The sequence below is a fragment of the Hyla sarda genome, chromosome 7 (assembly GCF_029499605.1).
Source record: "Hyla sarda isolate aHylSar1 chromosome 7, aHylSar1.hap1, whole genome shotgun sequence".
NCBI classification, from domain to species: domain Eukaryota; kingdom Metazoa; phylum Chordata; class Amphibia; order Anura; family Hylidae; genus Hyla; species Hyla sarda.
This window is the reverse complement of record NC_079195.1, coordinates 58,542,716-58,563,344: the sequence shown is the minus strand read 5'-3', so window position 1 is coordinate 58,563,344 and position 20,629 is coordinate 58,542,716. Positions and strand designations below refer to the sequence as shown.

General features: G+C 42.6%; 1 protein-coding gene across 1 annotated transcript in view; it reads left to right on the top strand.

Annotated features, from left to right (window-relative positions):
• The window catches only part of LOC130283129 (alpha-2-macroglobulin-like protein 1), a 266,692-nt gene that overhangs the window by 214,967 nt on the left and 31,096 nt on the right, over positions 1-20,629 (top strand). Inside the window, exons 22-25 of the mRNA XM_056532319.1 lie at positions 6,830-6,913; positions 7,020-7,196; positions 10,175-10,250; positions 11,934-12,090. Of these exons, the coding sequence (XP_056388294.1) occupies positions 6,830-6,913; positions 7,020-7,196; positions 10,175-10,250; positions 11,934-12,090 (494 nt within the window). The remainder of the gene's footprint in view (positions 1-6,829; positions 6,914-7,019; positions 7,197-10,174; positions 10,251-11,933; positions 12,091-20,629) is intronic.

Genomic DNA, 20,629 nt, shown 5'->3' with positions numbered 1-20,629 from the left:
AAAACATTCAAATACAAAAACACTGCTGTCACAATTCTCTCTATTAATCATCCAACTGTGTTCATATGGAAAGAGACACATCAAAATCTCAATGTATATCAGTAGTAAAAAATATAGAAATGTAGCAAAAAGATGCATATACTTATACAAATCATTTATTTAGCCATTGCTAGTAACAAATCTATAAACTTGAGACACCTTTATCAATGACTGCATCCCTTTTTAAGTAAGCAAATAATAGGAGGGAGAATCAAAAACTAAGGGAATTTTTTAATTGTGTGATAACTGGAACTAGGAGAAGACAGTGAAATGCAAAATACATACATTGCCTGTTGGATAATCTTGGCTGTGCATAGTGCAGGATTCAGATTTTAGGTAAGTGGCACCCATGAGGGCAGAAAAAGGAACCCTACATTGCACCATTGAAGAACAAAGTGATGTAGTGCCCTTTCTTTAGGCAATGGGAGTGAAACCTGTCGAAATTCACCATTGGATCTTGGCTCATGGTGGAAGAACAGGTTTTAAAAGGTGAGGAAAAAGGTTTAAAATGTGAACAGATGTGACTGATGAAGGAAATTCTGGTTTGACATTAACAATATGCACACAAGAGCATATCGACAGGACAGATGCCTTGACTAGAGGAGAGCGATGCATAACTGCAAAGAAGGATACTGATCTGCAAAAGCAATAGCATGTGGAGGCTGCAACCCTGTTCCTAAAACAGTATTAAGAAGATTCCAGTATTCTGGAGAGGATTGTCGCCGGCAACGACATATCTGTGCATAACAATGACCCTGGAACGAAAGACAAGGAATGAAGTGGAGACATCCATCTTCTCCACCAGAGAAGGAAAAAGACCAAAAATGCCCCTCTCTAGGCACTGCTTTTCCCAATAGATTCAAATAGACAGGATTGTCTAGAAGAAATGTTCTTTTTTGACCAATGACGTGTTTCGGGTTTAACCCTTCCTCAGATTGCCAATCTGAGGAAGACTTAGGTCTATTTGAATATCCCTACGGCCTCACAGCAATCCCAGGAATCCTTTGTACCCAATGTAATTGGGCGATATGCGTATATCCATTGTGCTCAAGGTGAGAATATTACCAGCCTTCTAACCTACTGGTTTATTAGGGTAACGCACAAGGCGCCCTGTGTGGTTTTCTTTCTCTCGTCCTTCCCCCACTCCACCAGAGAAGAGATCCAAAAGTCAATCCTCTCAAGAAATTCATGTTAACGTTCTATTCTGGCTCCTTTCAAAGAGCATAGAGCATGTGAAAACTGTGAAAAGAGCAAACTACATTGCTGCAAAATAAACTTAAAAACTATAATTTGCAGCAAAAGAATAGGAATGCTGTGCAAAACAGGATTGCAGCGCAATGGCAATGCCCATCCTCACATAGCAGCAATGAAAGTAGAGCAACATCTTGGATTTGAACATCTTTATTATCATCCTTACAGCCCGAATCTATCACACCTTCGGTCTACTGAAGGGGGTACTGTGCCGTCACAGTTTCATCTTCAATTATTAGGTTAAGAAAGTGGGCTCACCTGGCTTTGCAAGCAGCAAAAGCTTCTCTGCAGGAATACCGATGCTAGTTGAAGGAATTGGTTATTAATATGTTTAGTTGCTCATTGTTATTTCTATGAAAGCCTTTAAAGAGATACTTTAGGGAAATAAAACTTATCCCTTAGATAACCCCTTTAACTGTACATACAGCAAGATAGTGTATATACAATATATCCCAAACTTTCTAGAGTATATACAATATGTCTTCAACTTTGGATGACACTTGGTGTAATAGGGCCAGTATCAATGCATATTAGTATACTAGTTGTGCATTACTTGGAATGCAAAAATATCTCTTGAATGTACTTTAGAGCATTACAAAAACCAGAACTCTGGACACTTACATTTAATGTGGATAATTGCAAGATAATGTACATGTGGCATAAAAACCCAAGGGCAGAATGTAGAATATTTGATACCAAGTCCTAACCTCAGTATCTGAGGAATGGGATTTAGGGTCAGTATTTCAGAAGACTTAAAGGTAAGCAGACAATGTCCTAGAGCACCAGGAAATGCTAGCAGAATGCTTGGGTGTATAGGGAGAGGTATAAGCAGTAAAGGGGGAAGTGCTCATGGATGTATAGGGAGAAGTATTAGCAGTAAGGAGGGAAGTTCTTGTGTCACTGTACAAAGCACTGGTGAGACCTTGTGCACAATATAGGAGACTGTATCTCCAGAAGGATATATATATTTTGAAGAGAGTTAAGAAAAGAGCTAATAAACTAGTACATGGATATTAGTATAAAACTTGCCAGGAATGGTTAAAGGACCTTAAAATGTATAGAAGAGACAGAGGGGGTATGATAGAAACATTTAAGTACATAAAAAAATCAACACAGTAAAAATGAGCAGGGTATATGTAAAAGAAAAAAAAAATTACCATAAGAGGACATAGTTTTTAGAGGGTCAAAGGTTTGTGCAGTAATATCAGGAAGTACTGAAAGGGTAGTGTATGCATGGAATAGCCTTCCTACATACATGGTATCTGTGAATACAGTAAAGGATTTTAAGCATGCATTAGATAGGCATAAGGCTATCCTTCATATACGATAGGGCCAGGGACTATTGATAGTATTCAGAATATTGGGCAGACTCGATGGGCCAAATGGTTCATCTAGCTGCTGACACATTCTATGTTTCTTGTCTTAGCCCACACATTTATTATTGAATATACACTACTGATGAGATTGGTTTGGCAGATCAGAAACGTGTCTAATGAAACAGTGAATTATCATAGAGACTGTATACCTATATGAAATAATTCTGTTGGTGAGTTTCTGTGATCTAACAACAATTAAGAATCATCTGGTAACATGCCATTGTAAAGCCCTTTCTAACACAACCACAACCTCTAATTTAAAGTGTTACACTGTTGTGTAAAACAAATTTACATTTTTAACAAAATTTCATAATGCTCTATAAAATATGTATCTTTGCCCAGATGCTTTGATACAACATTAATAAAGGTTAAAGGGGTTTTCCAACAATGGAACCTATTTTAATTTGTCCAATAAATGAACATATAGTGGTAAATAAAGATATCTTTCTTCTGGAAATCATAACAGACCATAAAAAGGTAGTAAAATAACTTTATTTACCAATATACATATGGCAGTTTCATTAGACAGTTGAATGTAGGTTTCATCATCGGACAGCCACTTTAAGTTTTAGGTAGATAGATGCTTTCCCTTGATTTGCATTAATCTTAAAGGAGTAGTCCAGTGGTGACTCAGTGGTGAGCAACTTATCCCCTATCCTAAGGATAGGGGATAAGTTGCAGATCGCGGGGGGTCCGACCGCTGGGGCCCCCAGCGATCTCCTGTACGGAGCCACGACAGCCCACGGGAAGGGGGCGTGTCGACCTCCGCACGAGGCGGCGGCTGACACGCCCCCTCAATACAACTCTATGGCAGAGCTGAAGCGCTGCCTTCGGCGATCTCCGGCTCTGCCATTGAGATGTATTGAGGGGGCGTGTCGGCCGCCGCCTCGTGCGGGGGTCGACACCCGCTATCTCGGCGGAGAGGCGGGGCCCCGTACAGAGAGACCTCGGTCTCTCCCTGGTCGGACCTCCCCGCGATCTCAAACTTATCCCCTATCCTTAGGATAGGGGATAAGTTTTTCACCACTGGACTACCCCTTTAATTTAACCTAAATGCCATCAGGCTAGGATTGCTGCTCATAGGTAAACACAATTGTTTATATATTTTTGTATAACTGCAAATTAATGTGGGTCTGGATAAATTGTATGCATAGACATTATTCACAAGAGTTATGGAGAAGTGACCATTTAGAACTCAGCATCTGAAGTCACCTGACACATATATTAACCTGACACACTCATATTATAGTTCAGTAATGTAACTCTGCTGATATTCTATCTGCTAAGTCAAGTTGACTCATGTATTGTTTATTTATTTTAAACAATGCAATTATCAATAGGATATTTTCAATAAATGGTATGTCTACTTTACAGTTTTCACATATTTGTCTATTTCATTTGGTTTTTACTATTGATATTATCTAATATAAAAGTGTCTATTTCCATAAACACAGGTTAGGATCACATTGTGTTCGGGCATTATGGTCTGCCTGAAACCAAACATCTGCCTCTGACTGTCAGGATCCGGGCTGGTAGCTGGTAGCGGAGGCAGGTGGTGGATCCGCTGAGCCAGAGAGGTGATGACGTGGGCCGTACCAGAGGAACGGAATCTAAGGGATTACTGGTTTTCACCAGAGCCCGCCGCAAAGTGGGATGGACTTGCTGCGGCAGGTAACCCCCAGGTCGTTCCACCGAGTAGCGACTCAACCTCTCTGGCAGCTGAGATAAGGCAAGGTACAAGAGGATCAGGCAAAGGCGAAGTCAGACGTAGCAAAAGATCAGGGCAGGCAGCAAAGGTTCACAGGCAGTAGTCGGTAACAGGCAAGGAATACACAGGAACGCTTTCACAATGACCCAAAAGGCAACAAAGATCTGGCAGGAGGCTGTGGGAGGGGAAGGTACTTATAGGCAGTGCACAGGTGTAGGTCTAATTAAGTCCAAACAGCACTGCCTCTCACAAACCTTAACCCTTAATAATCACTTTGGGCCAGGCACCAATCACTGGTGCACTGGTCCTTTAAATCTAAGAGTCCCGACGTACGCGCGCCCTAGAGAGTGGGGATGCACACGCAGAGACTTAGGAGCGCTGCCTGGGGACACATGCTGTGATCGCTCCGAGGCCAGCAGGGGGTCCGGAGCGCTCAGCATAACACTGACATAATGTTTCATACCACTATCATTGGCTCCTACCGATGAAAAAGTATACACACTTGTACTAAAGAGTGAACTGGACTACACTTTACTTTGTTTGCCACTTTTTGGCATTTGTCCACTTAATAGAAGTCTATGGACATGTTAGTCATGTAAATTAGGAGAATTTGCCTGTGGATGCAGTTAACATACAATAAACCTTATATGTGTTGTGAACCTAGACTGAGATTCACTCAGAGTGAAGCCATAAAAAAGGGATTTTCTGGCATAAGATATTTTGTTATATATTGTAATTTATGAACAGTGGAATCCCATCAGTCTGACCCTTCGAGTGTAGGCTGACAAAGCTCAACTCTTGCCAAAGTTCCAATGTATGTCTGATATTCCATCACCAGATGGATAATTGCTTTTTAATTAGACTTTTTTATTAACATTTTGGACAACTCCTGTCTATATGTCCTGCCGTGAATGTGAAAGGGGTTTAGCAAACAGTAAAGCTCACCTTCGTATTATTTTCTACTCCTTTTCCATTGTTGTTTGAAAGTTACAGTGTAGTACAATGAAGTATAGTGTACAATGCATACAAAAAATAGGAACCTGAAAAATCCATTACACATGATTAACCCCTTAAGGACTCAGCCCATTTTGGCCTTAAGGACTCAGACAATTTAATTTTTACGTTTTCATTTTTTCCTCCTCGCCTTCTAAAAATCATAACTCTTTTATATTTTCATCCACAGACTAGTATGAGGGCTTGTTTTTTGCGCGACCAGTTGTCCTTTGTAATGACATCACTCATTATATCATAAAATGTATGGCGCAACCAAAAAACACTATTTTTGTGGGGAAATTAAAACGAAAAACGCAATTTTGCTAATTTTGGAAGGTTTCGTTTTCACGCCGTACAATTTATGGTAAAAATGACGTGTGTTCTTTATTCTGAGGGTCAATACGATTAAAATGATACCCATTATTATATACTTTTATATTATTGTTGCGCTTAAAAAAAATCACAAACTTTTTAACCAAATTAGTACGTTTATAATCCCTTTATTTTGATGACCTATAACTTTTTTATTTTTCCGTATAAGCGGCGGTATGGGGGCTCATTTTTTGCGCCATGATCTGTACTTTTTTTTGATACCACACTTGCATATAAAAAACTTTTAATACATTTTTTATAATTTTTTTTTTAATAAAATGTATTAAAAAAGTAGGAATTTTGGACTTTTAAAATTTTTTTTCGTTCACGCCGTTCACCGTACGGGATCATTAACATTTTATTTTAATAGTTCGGACATTTACGCACGCGGCGATACCAAATATGTCTATAAAAAATGTTTTTTACGCTTTTTGGGGGTAAAATAGGAAAAACGGACGTTTTACTTTTTTATTGGGGGAGGGGATTTTTCACTTTTTTTTTACTTTTACATTTTTTTACATTTTTTTTTACACTTGAATAGTCCCCATAGGGGACTATTCATAGCAATACCATGATTGCTAATACTGATCTGTTCTATGTATAGGACATAGAACAGATCAGTATTATCGGTCATCTCCTGCTCTGGTCTGCTCGATCACAGACCAGAGCAGGAGACGCCGGGAGCCGCACGGAGGAAGGTGAGGGGACCTCCGTGCGGCGTTATGAATGATCGGATCCCCGCAGCAGCGCTGCGGGCGATCCGATCGTTCATTTTAATCGCGAACTGCCGCAGATGCCGGGATCTGTATTGATCCCGGCACCTGAGGGGTTAATGGCGGACGCCCGCGAGATCGCGGGCGTCGGCCATTGCCGGCGGGTCCCTGGCTGCGATCAGCAGCCGGGATCAGCCGCGCATGACACGGGCATCGCTCCGATGCCCGCGGTTATGCTTAGGACGTAAATGTACGTCCTGGTGCGTTAAGTACCACCTCACCAGGACGTACATTTACGTCCTGCGTCCTTAAGGGGTTAAAGGGGAGGAGGGACAGATCGGGACTACCTTTAAACTTCTGTTTTCATCTCTTACAAGACAACAGAGAGGCCCTTTCTATTAATATCGATACTCCGGAGAGACTAGTAGCAGGCTCTGAACGTGCACACATCATCATTCTGGGTGAGTAATGTTAGACAATAAAATCTCACCTGGGAAGTCAAACCTTACAAGAGAATATAATACTGTGTGGAATTAGATGTGTAAATTATTTATAATCTTTTGCCAGGTGATCTCATGGCCAATATCGTTGCTAACTTGGACGATATTGATAGAATGCCTGATTCATGTGCAGAACAGAACGCAGCAAAGTTTGCTAGATATGTTTACACACTGAAGTATCTCGAGAGCATACAAGAACTGACACCCGAACAAAAAGCCAAGAGTATTGAATCATTGGTTGAAGGTGAGTGACATGATTGAAACATGATGGGGCAGATTTACTAATCCTGTCCATTATTTAGAGCGTTTAGTACAACCAGGCAGTCTTTTCTCTAACTTCATACCATCTATTCATTCAATAACTTTATGCCATACATTTTGCTAAACAGTTTTAAATGTAAAGCCACACCCATATGTCAAAAGGAAGGAGGGGGAGGGGTGGAATTGTCAAAGACCCATAATAAATGTGGTGCAAAGCAAATAACTTTTTTTTTTTTTTTTTGCAATTTGAATCAGAATTCTGTTACAAATTTAACACCTTAAGGATTCAGGGTTTTTCCGTTTTTGCACTTTCGTTTTTTCCTCCTTACCTTTTAAAAATCATAACCCTTTCAATTTTCCACCTAAAAATCCATATTATGGCTTATTTTTTTGCGTCGCAAATTCTACTTTGCAGTGACATTAGTCATTTTACCCAAAAATGCACGGCGAAACGGAAAAAAAAATCATTGTGCGACAAAATAAAATAAAAAACGCCATTTTGTAACTTTTGGGGGCTTCCGTTTCTACGCAGTGCATATTTCGGTAAAAATTTCACCTTATCATTATTCTGTAGGTCCATACTTATAGGTTTGATTTTGTTGCACTTCTGGAAAAAATCATAACTACATGCAGGAAAATTTATACGTTTAAAAATGTCATCTTCTGACCCCTATAACTATTTTATTTTTCCACATACAGGGCGGTATGAGGACTCATTTTTTGCACCGTGATCTGAAGTTTTTATCGGTATGATTTTTGTTTTGATCGAACTTTTTGATCAATTTTTATTCATTTTTTAATGGAATAAAAAGTGACCAAAATACGCTTTTTTGGACTTTGGAATTTTTTTTGCGCGTACGCCATTGACCGTACGGCTTAATTAATTATATATTTTTATAGTTCGGACATTTACGCACGCGGCGATACCACATATGTTTATTTTTTTTTTTTTTACACTGTTTTATTTTTTTATGGGAAAAGGGGGGTGATTCAAACTTTTATTAGGGAAGGGGTTAAATGACCTTTCTTAACACTTTTTTTTTAAATTTTTTTTGCAGTGTTATAGGTCCCATAGGGACCTATAACATTGCACACACTGATCTCTTACACAGATCACAGGCGTGTATTAACACGCCTGTGATCAGTGTTATCGGCGCTTGACTGCTCCTGCCTGGATCTCAGGCACGGAGCAGTCATTCGCCGATCGGACACCGAGGAGGCAGGTAAGGGCCCTCCCAGTGTCCGGTCAGCTGTTCGGTCCCGAACAGGCCGACTGAGCAGCCGGGTCACTTTCACTTCAGAAGCGGCGGTCAGCTTTGACCGCCGCTTCTAAAGGGTTAATACCGCACATCGCCGCGATCATCGATGTGTGGTAATAGCCGCGGGTCCCGGCCGTTGATTAGCGCCGGGACCAACGCGATATGATGCGGGATCGCGGCGCGATATACGTCCTGCATCGTTAAGGGGTTAATAGTAAATCTACAAGATTGTATAATCGTTGCAGTTTTCAAAACTCTGTGAATGTATGAATCCATTGACAACTAGGTGTTACTGTTCCCTTTGATGATGTGTTCCTACACATTCAGGCAGTTTCCAGTCACTGCTGACAGTGCCAGACTGTGGGGGGGGGGGGGGGGGGGGGGGGGGGACTGTGTGTAGTACTTACAGTATTAACCATGCAACTTAATCATTTATTTCTTGAAGGAATAACAGATGAACTATAAAATGCTCTGATACTGACAGTGTCCGCTACAGTAGGGATTCCCCAACTTTATTGGCCTCCTGGTAAAAATTATATATACACACAGCTTTGCTGCACACACACAGCTCTGCTGTACACAAAATGATTTTAACAAAAGCAAGTCCCTGCACATGTGTTCAGTATTCTTTAGTCCTGCTCTTCCTAACTTTTCCCTGGCATGTGACTGATCACATGCTTGTAATATCATTATAGGTCCTGCAGGTATCTAGGGCATTCACCTTCTGTGATGGTAAGCTATGTTTGTGTGAACTTTTTTCTTGAAGTAGGAAGCAGGATGGGTTAGAGAAGACCAGATGATGGTTACTCTAGGTGACAACTAACACATTTCAAGGAGGAATAGCAATGAAATGGCACAATACAGAGGTCTAACAAAACATGGGCCAGAATAGTTATTCTTAAGACTAGAAGTATTGATGAAAACAAGCATGCCAAGACAGGTGACACTCCTTTAAAAGGGTTGTCCAGCGAACGAAACAACCTGTGTATGGTGTCAAAAAGTATAATAAAGCATCTTAATAAGATTATATTATTAGCCATAATCACCAATCTTCCATTATCAGCTGAGCTCTCTCCTTTGTGGCTGTGACATCACCTTACAATCTCTGAAAGCACAGCTTCTATCCCTGCTTCCCCTTCCTCTCCTGTCTGTTAAGGACAAGACCATTGATGTGAAGAGGAAGAGCACATATTACTGCTCTGTTGATTTTAAGACAGTGGAAATATTTCTGTCTTTCTTAGATAAGACAGCAGTGAGTCTGTTTTGAGGGAAAGTACGGTGACTGGGAAGGCTTCCTTCTTCCTTAAAATAAAATCAGAAGTAATATGAGCTTCCCCTTCATATCACTGGTCCAATCCTGAGCGGACAGTAGGGGAGGGGGGGAGCAGGGATAGAAACTCTTCTTTTAGAGAGTGTGATGTCATGTCACAGCTACTAGCCAGAAAGCTCAGCTGATAATGGTAGATCTGTGCACTATGGCTTATATTATATCAGTAAGATGCTTTATTGTATTTTTTGACACAATATACAGGTTAGTTCTTTATATTTAGTTGTCACACATATTTTGGTAGTTCATTTTTCTTTTCAAACTTTTCCCAATTTGTTTTTCATAAAAATTTTTTATCTTTACTAATTCATAATGGAGAAAGGTTTATTTATTTATTTATTTATTTTTATCATTGTAATCATTTTACATCTCCAGGTTACCAAAAACAGCTCACATTTAGGACTGAAAATGGATCCTTTGCAACTTTTCCAGGTGGCTCTGCAAATATATGGTGTGTATAAGAATGCTGGGAAGCCAACTTTTTAGCAAGTTCACGAATATATTATACTGAAATTGTGTATTAACTACCATTTATTTCCATTGTGGTCTATGTATAGTAGAGCAATAACTCAAGAACTGGGGCAGAAATATTACCTATCAAAACATTAAAATCAGTTGTAGGTTGGACTTGGCATTGTTTTTTAACTAATGGCAAATTCATCAGTACATCTGTGCCTTTAGGTAAATCAAATGTGCTTTTAACAAGGACTGGCTCATTTCTTGTATGATTTCGCTAACCCATTTTACCAAGTATTGTACAGAACTATAAAAACATGGGTTGCTTATTTCCCAGAAAACTTGACATTTGTCCATTAGTTGGGTCTGATATTGCAGTTGAGCTCTACTAACATACATAGAGCTGAAATGCATTCCTGGATACAACGATGGAGATTCATCAAAACCTGTCCAGAGGAAAAGTTGCTGAGTTGCCCATAGCAACAAATCATATAGTCTCTTTAATTTTTCAGAAGCCTTTTCAAAACTGAAAGAAGCGATCTGGTTGCTATGGGTAACTCAGCAACTTTTCCTCTGGACAGGTTTTGATAAATCTCCCCCAACATGTAGACAGAAGCGACACTGGTTTTGGAAAAGTAGACATGTTTTTATAGTCCTCTACAGCCCCTTTACAAGCCCTCTAAAGAGGACCTATGGTCAGTACAAAAAATATTGGGGGAGAGTTATCAAAACCTGTCCAGAGTAAAAGTTGCTGAGTTGTCCATACCAACCAATCAGATCGATTCTTTCATTTTTCTGAGGTGATCTGATTGGCTGCTATAGGCAACTCAGCAACTTTTCCTCTGGACAGGTTTTGATAAATCTCCCCCATTGAGTTTTTATATCATGGTGTACTCTCAGCTGCCCTGAATCCAACAGTGTTTTACTATCTTGCCATGCCCCCAGGTTACAGAGATATAAGGATTCTACTGAACAGTTGGGTGGGCAGTAACTTTATTTCAAAATAGAGTGTGAATGCCATGTTCAGGAATTGTGATTATGAGACTGAGAGGCAGGAGTCATGTTTAGGGGCAGGAGTCATATTCATGGGCAGCAGCCATGTTCAGGGGCAGCAGCCATGTTCAGGGGCAACAGCCATGTTCGGGGGCAGGAGTCATGTTCAGGTACAGGAGTCATGTTGAGGGGCAGGAGTCATGTTCAGGGGCAGGAGTCATGTTCAGGGGCAGGAGTCATGTTCAGGGACAACAGCCATGTTCAGGGGCAGGAGTCGTGTTCATGGGCAGGAGTCATGTTCAGGGGAAGCAGCCATGTTCAGGGGCAGCAGCCAAGTTCAGGGGACACAGTCATGTTAGGGGCAGGAGTCATGTTCAGGGGCAGGAGTCATGTTCAGGGGCAGGAGTTTTGTTCAGGGGCAGGAGTCATGTTCAGGGGCAGGAGTTTTGTTCAGGGGTAGGACTATGAAGCTCCTCCTAATCACACCCTCTGATCCTAGCCTTCATACACTAAACTAAACTAAAATGTCCGCCCTTCTGACTATTCAGTTAAAAGTCAACCAAACTGTAAAACCCCTGATATCTTGAGTACCAGGGAATGCAGCAGGATAATGAAAACCAGGACATGGAGAAGTTTTTTGGACCGATCACAGGTCCTCTTTACACGTTTAATGTTCTTTTTGCAGGCTCACAGCACTCACAATCAAGGCTTTTAATGGCGCACGGAAGTTCATCTACATAGACGAGAGCCACATTCAACAGACGGTTGATTGGCTGCATAGCAAACAACAGCTTGATGGATGCTTCAGTGAGGAGGGAGAGTACTACAACAATGAAATAGATGTAAATATACATGTGGTGCCTTGGGGGGGTGTATGGCAGTTGGGGTGTTTCTGTGCGGTAAATCAAGGGTGTAATTAACTCTTGTCAGTCGTGACGCCAGGGTGAGGGTTAATACTGTGATGCTTGGCCTATAGCCACCCTTCCCAAAAGCGATAGGGAGTTGAAGAATAAACGCAGTGTCCACAACCAGAAGCTTTGCTGAAAACTGTCGGAAACTTTACTGAGTATTTTCTGTAACAGGGATAACAGGAACAATCCATATAACAGAGTCTATGTACAGCGAAGCTGAGATTGACATATGGTTGGGACTTTTGTAAATTCTTTAGATTAGTAGGATTTTGTAAGCATAGATCCGCTGGATTTAGGGGTATGTTTAGGTCCAGAGGTCTCGCTAGCATAAGCATGGGAAGTTGTAAGAATTCACTGTTTAGCTTCAGGCCGAGGCCAGCAGGCTTTGGCCTAGTAGTTGTCATTGAAAGTTGCGGAGGTCTGTCCTCATGAAGTGTCAGCAACCCAAGAGAAAGACTATTGGCTGCAGCTCCCTTATATGGGCAGGGGCTGGCCTTTTTAGGATTGGTCCACACCATCTGTCAATCAGCTTTACAAAGGATTATGGGTAATCACATGTTCCATGAACCTCCAAAGGTCCTTTTACCATAGAGTACTAACCCGAGTCACATGACCTAAGGTCGTGCGACACTATGCAGGTAAGCATACATATTATATACAGCATTTACATATAATTTAGTAGAATATTAACTATATGAGGGGTGACTAGGGGATGACTAGGGGATGAGAAGTGGACCCCCACGGTTCCTAGGAACTCTTACTTTGGGGACCCCTAACCAAGGTACAGTATGAAATACGGTACCGGGACACCACAAACCCCCTTACTTAAAACAAGTCGACCCCGACGCCTGTCCCCTAAGGCAGAGGAACTAGGACGAGAATTTTATTTTCTCTGACTAGCATTATCTCACTAGACATTTTGAAACTTTCTATAAATTTGTGAAGCTCTCTAAAGCATTTCTCAAGCTTCCTAGACATTTTTAAAGCTCTCTAAAACATTTATCAAGCTTTCTAGACATTTTTATATCTCACTAAACATTTTCTTTTTGCCATTTAAGTTACCTGTTAGTACACAGAAATTATATTGGCTTGCCTGAGGCTTTCTATCAATAAGCTAGCTACTAGGGTCTATCGGCTACACGCTCTTACCCCTAGAACACAACAGTATAACCTTACCTAGGTTACCTTTAGTAAATACGTGCATCAACTTTAGCTCACAAGAGCACCTGCTGGCCAGGCAGGGCATCTCACACACGTAGAGAGAAAAGAGAAATTAGGTTCTTTCTCCCACAGAGAATCTAGCTTATGAGTCCTGGGGAACTTTCTGAGCCACACCTTTTCTACAAGCTGCAAGGGTTGAGCTGAGGCGTGCCGATTATAGTCTCTGCTGTCGGTCCTGGGCCTTGCCCATTTTCTTCTCAACAATGTCTCGGGCCTCTTTGATCCTCCTTCGATGTTCAGAATCCCAGTCCTGAGAGACTTGAGGGGAGTTGTTGAAAGGGGCCTGCAGCCCAAAGGTTCTGTCCTTCGGTAGTTGACCATGTCGGCCCATCATCAGAAAGAAAGGAGTATACCCTGTGGCACAATGGATAGTGTTGTTGTAGATTTCCAGTAGCTCGGGCAGTAATCGGGGCCTCTCTTCGTGTTTCGAGATAGAGGCTGCCCTGAGCATATGGATGAACACCGGGTTGATTCTTTCACAGAGCCCATTTCCTTGAGGATGGTAAGCTGTCGTTCGGAGCTTCTTGCAATCATGCAGCTGGCAGGGTTCTTGAAACAACTGAGCTTTGAAAGCTGTTCCTCGGTCCATAAGGACTGATTCGGGCCACCCAAAAGGCTGGACCTAGTGACTGTAAAAGAGTTGAGCCGCCGTCTTGGCGGTCAGATCCTTAACGGGAACAACAACCACCCACTTAGAATAGTGATCCACCATGGTCAGGGCATAGCAGTAGCCAGATCGAGTGGGAGTCAGTTTCACATGATCCAGAGCAACCATTTGGTTAGGCCTCTCAGTGTGGATGGGGTGCAAGGGCACTCTTGCGTCTTTACGGGAGTTCCTGATGACATTGCACATGGTGCATTCAGTGCACCACTTCTCAATATCTCCCCGCATTCCTATCCAATAAAATCTTCTTCGAACAGTGGCCTCTGTTTTATGGACCCCGAAATGCCCCGACTGGTCGTGATACGCATTAAGGACCATGGCTTCATCTCTCCTTGGAACTAGAATTTGATGCAAGCGTTCTCCAGACACTGGGTCCAGGGAATTTCTGTATAGCAATCCCTTGTGAAGGAATAGGCGATTTCTCTGTCGCCACAGCTGCTTCAACTCAAAGTCCCCATGCTGTTTGTGGAGTCGAGAGGGTATCTTCTTGTGGAGACAGTAATCCAAGAGGTCCCCTATGACCCGACTCTCATCCTGAAGAGTCTTCCAGGTGTATAGATCTTCAGGGACTTTGAGAGGTCCAGGTTCGTCACCCTCTTGGGCCATTAGAGCATTCTGGCTCACGAACCATTGGTAGAAGGGTGGCATCTCCACATCTTCTCATTCATCCTCCGCAGGGGGTGCTTCACCTGGGGCCATACGGGAAAGAGCATCCGCATTAACGTTGGATTTCCCACTGCGGTACTTAATGTTAAAGTTGTAGTTGGCCAACCGGGAGGCACAGAGTTGCTCAATAGCCCCCAACTTAGCTGTATTCGGGTGGGCCAAGGGGTTGTTGTCCGTATAGACTGTGAAAGGACTGGCTGCCAGGTAATCCTTGAATTTTTCAGTAATGGCTCAGAACAGGTATCTGAGATAGGACGTCTCCCAGACCTTTGAAACTGGTGTCAGTATATAAGCGGAACGGTTGACCGTAGTCAGGATATGCTAAGAAAGGGGGTTCTGTGAGAAGATACTTCAGGGCTCGGAAGGCAGTTTCTTGATCTTCAGCCCATTGTATCGGGAGCCTCCAGTTATAATTCTCTTTGGCAGTACCTCTCAATAGCGCAGTCAGGGGACCGGCAATTTGTGCAAAGTGTGGGATGAAACGTTGGTAGTAGCCGGCAAATCCAAGAAAACTCCGGTTATCCCGCACTGTTTTGGGTGTAGGTCAATCCCTCACAGCACTTATTTTATCTGGATCAGGTTGGACACCTTCAGCACTTACGACATGGCCCAGATAGTGCACTTGGGGTTTCAACAGGTGACACTTGGAAGGCTTGACTTTCAATCCGTGCCGTATGAGGACCTGGGAAACTTCTTTAAGGTGGTACAAATGTTCCTGATACGTTCGCGAATAAATTATGACATCATTAAAGTACAGGAGGACACTTTGGAAGTTGAGGTGCCCCAGACATCGTTCCATTAGGCGTTGAAAAGTGGCGGGTGCATTACAAAGCACAAAGGGCATGCTTTTGAACTCGAAGAGTCCCATTGGGGTCACAAATGCCGTCTTTTCCTTATCTTCCTCAGCCATTGGCACTTGCCAGTACCCACTGGTCAAGTCTAGCGTAGAGAAATAGGCTGCAGATCCCAACGTAGTCAGAGATTCTTTAATTCTGGGAAGAGGATAGGCATCCTTGTGGGTCACATTGTTTAACTTCCTGTAGGCTTTCCTGAATCACGTCAGCCTCTTTAATTTCTTCCAACATTTTCTTTATGGTCTGGTACATTCCAGGGGCCACTGGGCAGTGCCTCTCTTTGATGGGGGGTCTGTCGCCAGTGAGGATCCGATGCTGGATCATTGTGGTCCGGCCAAAGTCAGGGGGAAACTTGCTGAAGGCTTCATGGTACTGTTTGGCTAATCAAAGATCCCTTGCACTTGTTCCTCGGGGGTTTCTCCATCCCCAATTTGTAATTGTGTCCACCAGGGTTCCGTAGGGTCCTTATCGGTTCCTTGCCGGGCAATCTGCGTCCTCGAGACCACGTCTTTGGAGTCCAAGCAGTTCAGCCGGGCCACCGGGGTATACTTAGGTAGCCTCGCAGCGACTTCAGAGAGATTAACAAGTCTCACATTTCTTACTGTCACCAGACTCCTAGCCGCTCGCACCAGGGGGTAATCCTCCAACAGAGTAGCCTCCAAGAGTGCCTGATAATCCTGATTCTTCACCCCAGGTGGGGCACAACACCAGATCACTGTCTCTGTCTGTGGCTGCAGGGTAACAGCTCGCAGGTCTTGGATTCTCACCCGACAGATCTCTCCTTGATGATTCACGAACTTTTGCTCAGCTTGAAGTATCTGGAGGTGATGTTGCGCGGCTCGCTGGCCTGGTGGTGACATGTGAGGGAGAGATGCATGAAGTGAGTTAACAATGTCATCAAAACAATGCCTCATAATGTTCATGCCTAATATGAATTCCGCTGCACTCTCGTCGTTAACACTAGTTAAAATCACACCCTGCTCCTTTAAAATGTGGTCACCCATCTGTACCGTGGGCTCCAAGTAGCCATGCCTGGGTACTGGTTTCCCGTTCCTTGCAATCACACTAAATTCTGTCTCCCCAGGCTCGCATAACCTTTCGGGCCCCCAATACCTGTAGAAGATGAATTCCGCTGCACTCTCGTCGTTAACACTAGTAAAAATCACACCCTGCTCCTTTAAAATGTGGTCACCCATCTGTACCGTGGGCTCCAAGTAGCCATGCCTGGGTACTGGTTTCCCGTTCCTTGCAATCACACTAAATTCTGTCTCCCCAGGCTCGCCTAACCTTTCGGGCCCCCAATACCTGTAGAAGACCCCTTGTGGAATCGTGGACACCTGCGAACCAGTATCTATTAAAGCCTTCAGTTTGACCCCCTCTACTATCACCTGTACATAAGGGCAAGGAGCAATATACAGAGACAGTCCCTTCTTGGTGCTGGTTGATTCTGGACCTTCCGCTGTTACTCCTGGGGTGCGGTCCTCGACCCCAGGGGACGCCCATTTAAAGCACAGCATTGGCTCTTCCAATGTCCAGTCTTACCACAATGGCTGCAGACAGGCCTCTGATTGCCAGGTGGCCTCACAGGAGGGGTGTCAGGTGGATTGGCAGGGTGGGAGTCAGGTTTCTTAGGGGGGAGAGGCGCAGGCCTAGGGGAGTTTGACTGGCCAGCCATCTCCTTGAAAGCCTTGGCTAATTGTTCAATGTCCTGTTTTATGTCTTGCAAGTCAGCAGTCCATGGACTAGGGGAAGGTGTAGCAGGGACAGGCTGCGAAGGGGCTGAGGATTGGGGCGAGGCCCCCTGGGATTCTGCAACAAGGACACTAGCTTCCTCTACCTGGGGCCCAGACTCAGTAACTTTGACTGCTAGTCTTTTAAAAGCTGGGAAGTCCATATCAGGATTTTGCACTGCTAGCATCCTAAGTTGGGCCTTGTCCCACTTATTCTGTGCCCCCTCTATAAACCGGTCCATCAGGACTCTATTGCCCGGATCGGGCGTGATGCCATCCAACATCTGCACCACCTCTAATGCATTCTGCAAGGCTACTGCATATGCCCGGAGAGTCTCCCCTGGTTTCTGACGTCGCTCATACAGTCTGAGACGTACCTTAGAGGGGGAATGGGACTCAAACACTTGAGAGAGCCCCTCGAAGATCTGTCCCACTGTGGCCTTGTCAGCCACTGGCCAGGTAAGGAGTTCCTCCAAGGCAGGTCCCTGGAGCTGTCCTAGAAGCAACTGTACTTGTTGATGAGGAGGGAGTGCATAAAACCCGAAGAGGCTGTAAATCTTTTCTTTAAACCCTTAAGGACGCAGTGTTTTTCCGTTTTTACATTTTCATTTTTTCCTCATCACCTTCTAAAAATCATAACGCTTTCAATTTTGCTAAAAAAAATTCCATATTATGGCTTATTTTTTGCGCCACCAATTTTACTTTGCAATGACATTAGTCATTTTACCCCAAAATCCACGGCAAAACAGAAAAAAAATTCATTGTGTGACAAAATTGAAGAAAACATTTAATTATGTAAATTTTGGGGGCTTCCGTTTCTACGCAATGAAATGATACCCTACTTATATAGGTTGGATAGTGTCTTACTTCGGAAAAAAAATCATAACTACATGCAGGAAAATGTATATGTTAAAAATTCTCATCTTCTAACCCCTATAACTTTTTTATTTTTCTGTGTACGGGCCGGTATGAGGACTCATTTTTTTGTGCCGTGTTCTGAAGTTTTTATTGGTACCATTTTTGAATTGATCGGACTTTTTGATCGCTTTTTTTTTTTTTTTTCATGATATAAAAAGTGACCAAAAATACACTATTTTGGAATTTTTTGCGCGCACGCAATTGACCTTGCAATTTAGTTAACAATATGTATTTTATGGTTCGGACATTTCCACACGCGGCGATATCACATATGTTTATTTTTATTTAGACAGTTTTTTTTTATGGGAAAAGGGGGGTGATTCAAACTTTTATTAGGGAAGGGGTTAAATGACCTTTGTTATCTTTTTTTTTTCACTTTTTTTTTGCAGTGCTATAGCTCCCATAGGGACCTATAGCACTGCACACACTGATCTCCTATGCTGATCCCTGCAAAGCCATAGCTTTGCAGGGATCAGTGAGATAGGGGCTCGATTGCTCAAGCCTGTAGCTCAGGCTTGGAGCAATCAATCGACGATCGGACACCGCGGAGACAGGTAAGGAGACCTCTGCCTGCGTCCCAGCTGAACGGAACATCGCGATTTTATCGCGATGTTCCGATCAGCCTGACTAAGCTGCCGGGAAGCGTTTACTTTCGCTTTCAGACGCGGCATGGTGCCTTTGTGGTGCCATGGGAGGTGGGGGGTATGGCAGTTGGGGTGTTGCTGTGCGGTAATTCAAGGGTGTAATTAACTCTTGTCAGTCGTGGCGCCAGGATGAGGGTTAATACTGTGATGCTTGGCCTATCGCCACCCTTCCCAAAAGCGGTAGGGAGTTGAAGAATAAACGCAATGTCCACAACCAGAAGCTTTGCTGAAAACGGTCGGAAACTTTACTAAATATTTTCTGTAACAGGGATAACAGGAACAGTCCATATAACAGAGTCTACGTACAGCGCAGCTGAGATTGACATATGGTTGGGACTTTTGTAAGTTCTTTAGATTAGTAGGATTTTGTAAGCATAGATCCGCTGGATTTAGGGGTATGTTTAGGTCTAGAGATCTCGCTAGCATAAGCGGGGAAGTTGTAAGAACTCACTGTTTAGCTTCAGGTCAAGGCCGGCAGGCTTTGGCCTAGTAGTTGTCATTGAAAGTTGCGGAGGTCTGTCCTCATGAAGTGTCAGCAACCCAAGAGAAAGACTATTGGCTGTAGCTCCCTTATATGGGCAGGGGCTGGCCGTTTTAGGATTGGTCCACACCATCTGTCAATCAGCTTTACAAAGGATTATGGGTAATTACATGTTCCATGAACCTCCAAAGGTCCTTTTACCTACCATAGAGTACCAACCCGAGTCACATGACCTAAGGTCCTGCGACGCTATGCAGGTAAGCATACATATTATATACAGCATTTACATATAATTTAGTAGAATATTAACTATATGAGGGGTGACTAGGGGATGACTAGAGAAGCGGACCCCCACAGTTCCTAGGAACTCTGACTTTGGGGACCCCTAACCAAGGTACAGTATGAAATACGGTACCGGGACACCACATACATTTTTAAGTATATGTATGAACACACATGGTACAGTATACATCTATACAGTTGGGGAGCATTATCAACACTGGTGCAAATGAAAAGTGGAGCAGTTACCCATTGTGATCGATTAGATTTTACTTCATTCTTCCAAGGCCCTTTAATTACTATGGATAACTGATCCACTTTTTTTTTTTTTTGCTTTGACTCTCAAAAATCTCCCTCGTCGTTCTCAACTATGAACAGTGAAATACAATGATATTTCAAAGCAACATTTTTTATACAGTTTCATGATCACTGGCCCCAGAGTTGGCTACTGTATTATTTATTAAGTAATAAATACATTACAATGCCATAGACCTTATTTAAAACAATAGATCACATTATGGCTAAGTCTCAACCTTTTTAAATTATTTTTTGGGCTTTGCACCAAAAAATGCATTAAAAAAAATGTCAAAACGGCCCCATGGCGTTTTTTCAGTGAATGTTAGCTGCAAATCAATAGAGAAACGCAAAATGCCACATCCACTTTGTGTTTTTCATTTCAGTATTTTTTTTAAAATTTTTATCCTTTTGTTGTTTTTTAAGCTCCATGGCAGTTTTTCAAAATCACAGAATGTTAAGTCTATGGCATTTTTTTTACTGAAATTGTGGTGTTTTTCTCCTATAGAAGTCTATGAGAGTAAAAAAAACGCCAAGAAAAATGCCATTTTATGGACTTTAGAGATCCAAAAAAGGGATGGAGGTAGAGTACCTTAAAAAAAAATAATACAGTAGGGATGGAAAAATTTGTATTTAACGAATATATATTTTTTATAACTACATTTTTATACATTTTTAAACAGAGATCAATTTATGTGGGCGGTCAGGGAACTAAAAAT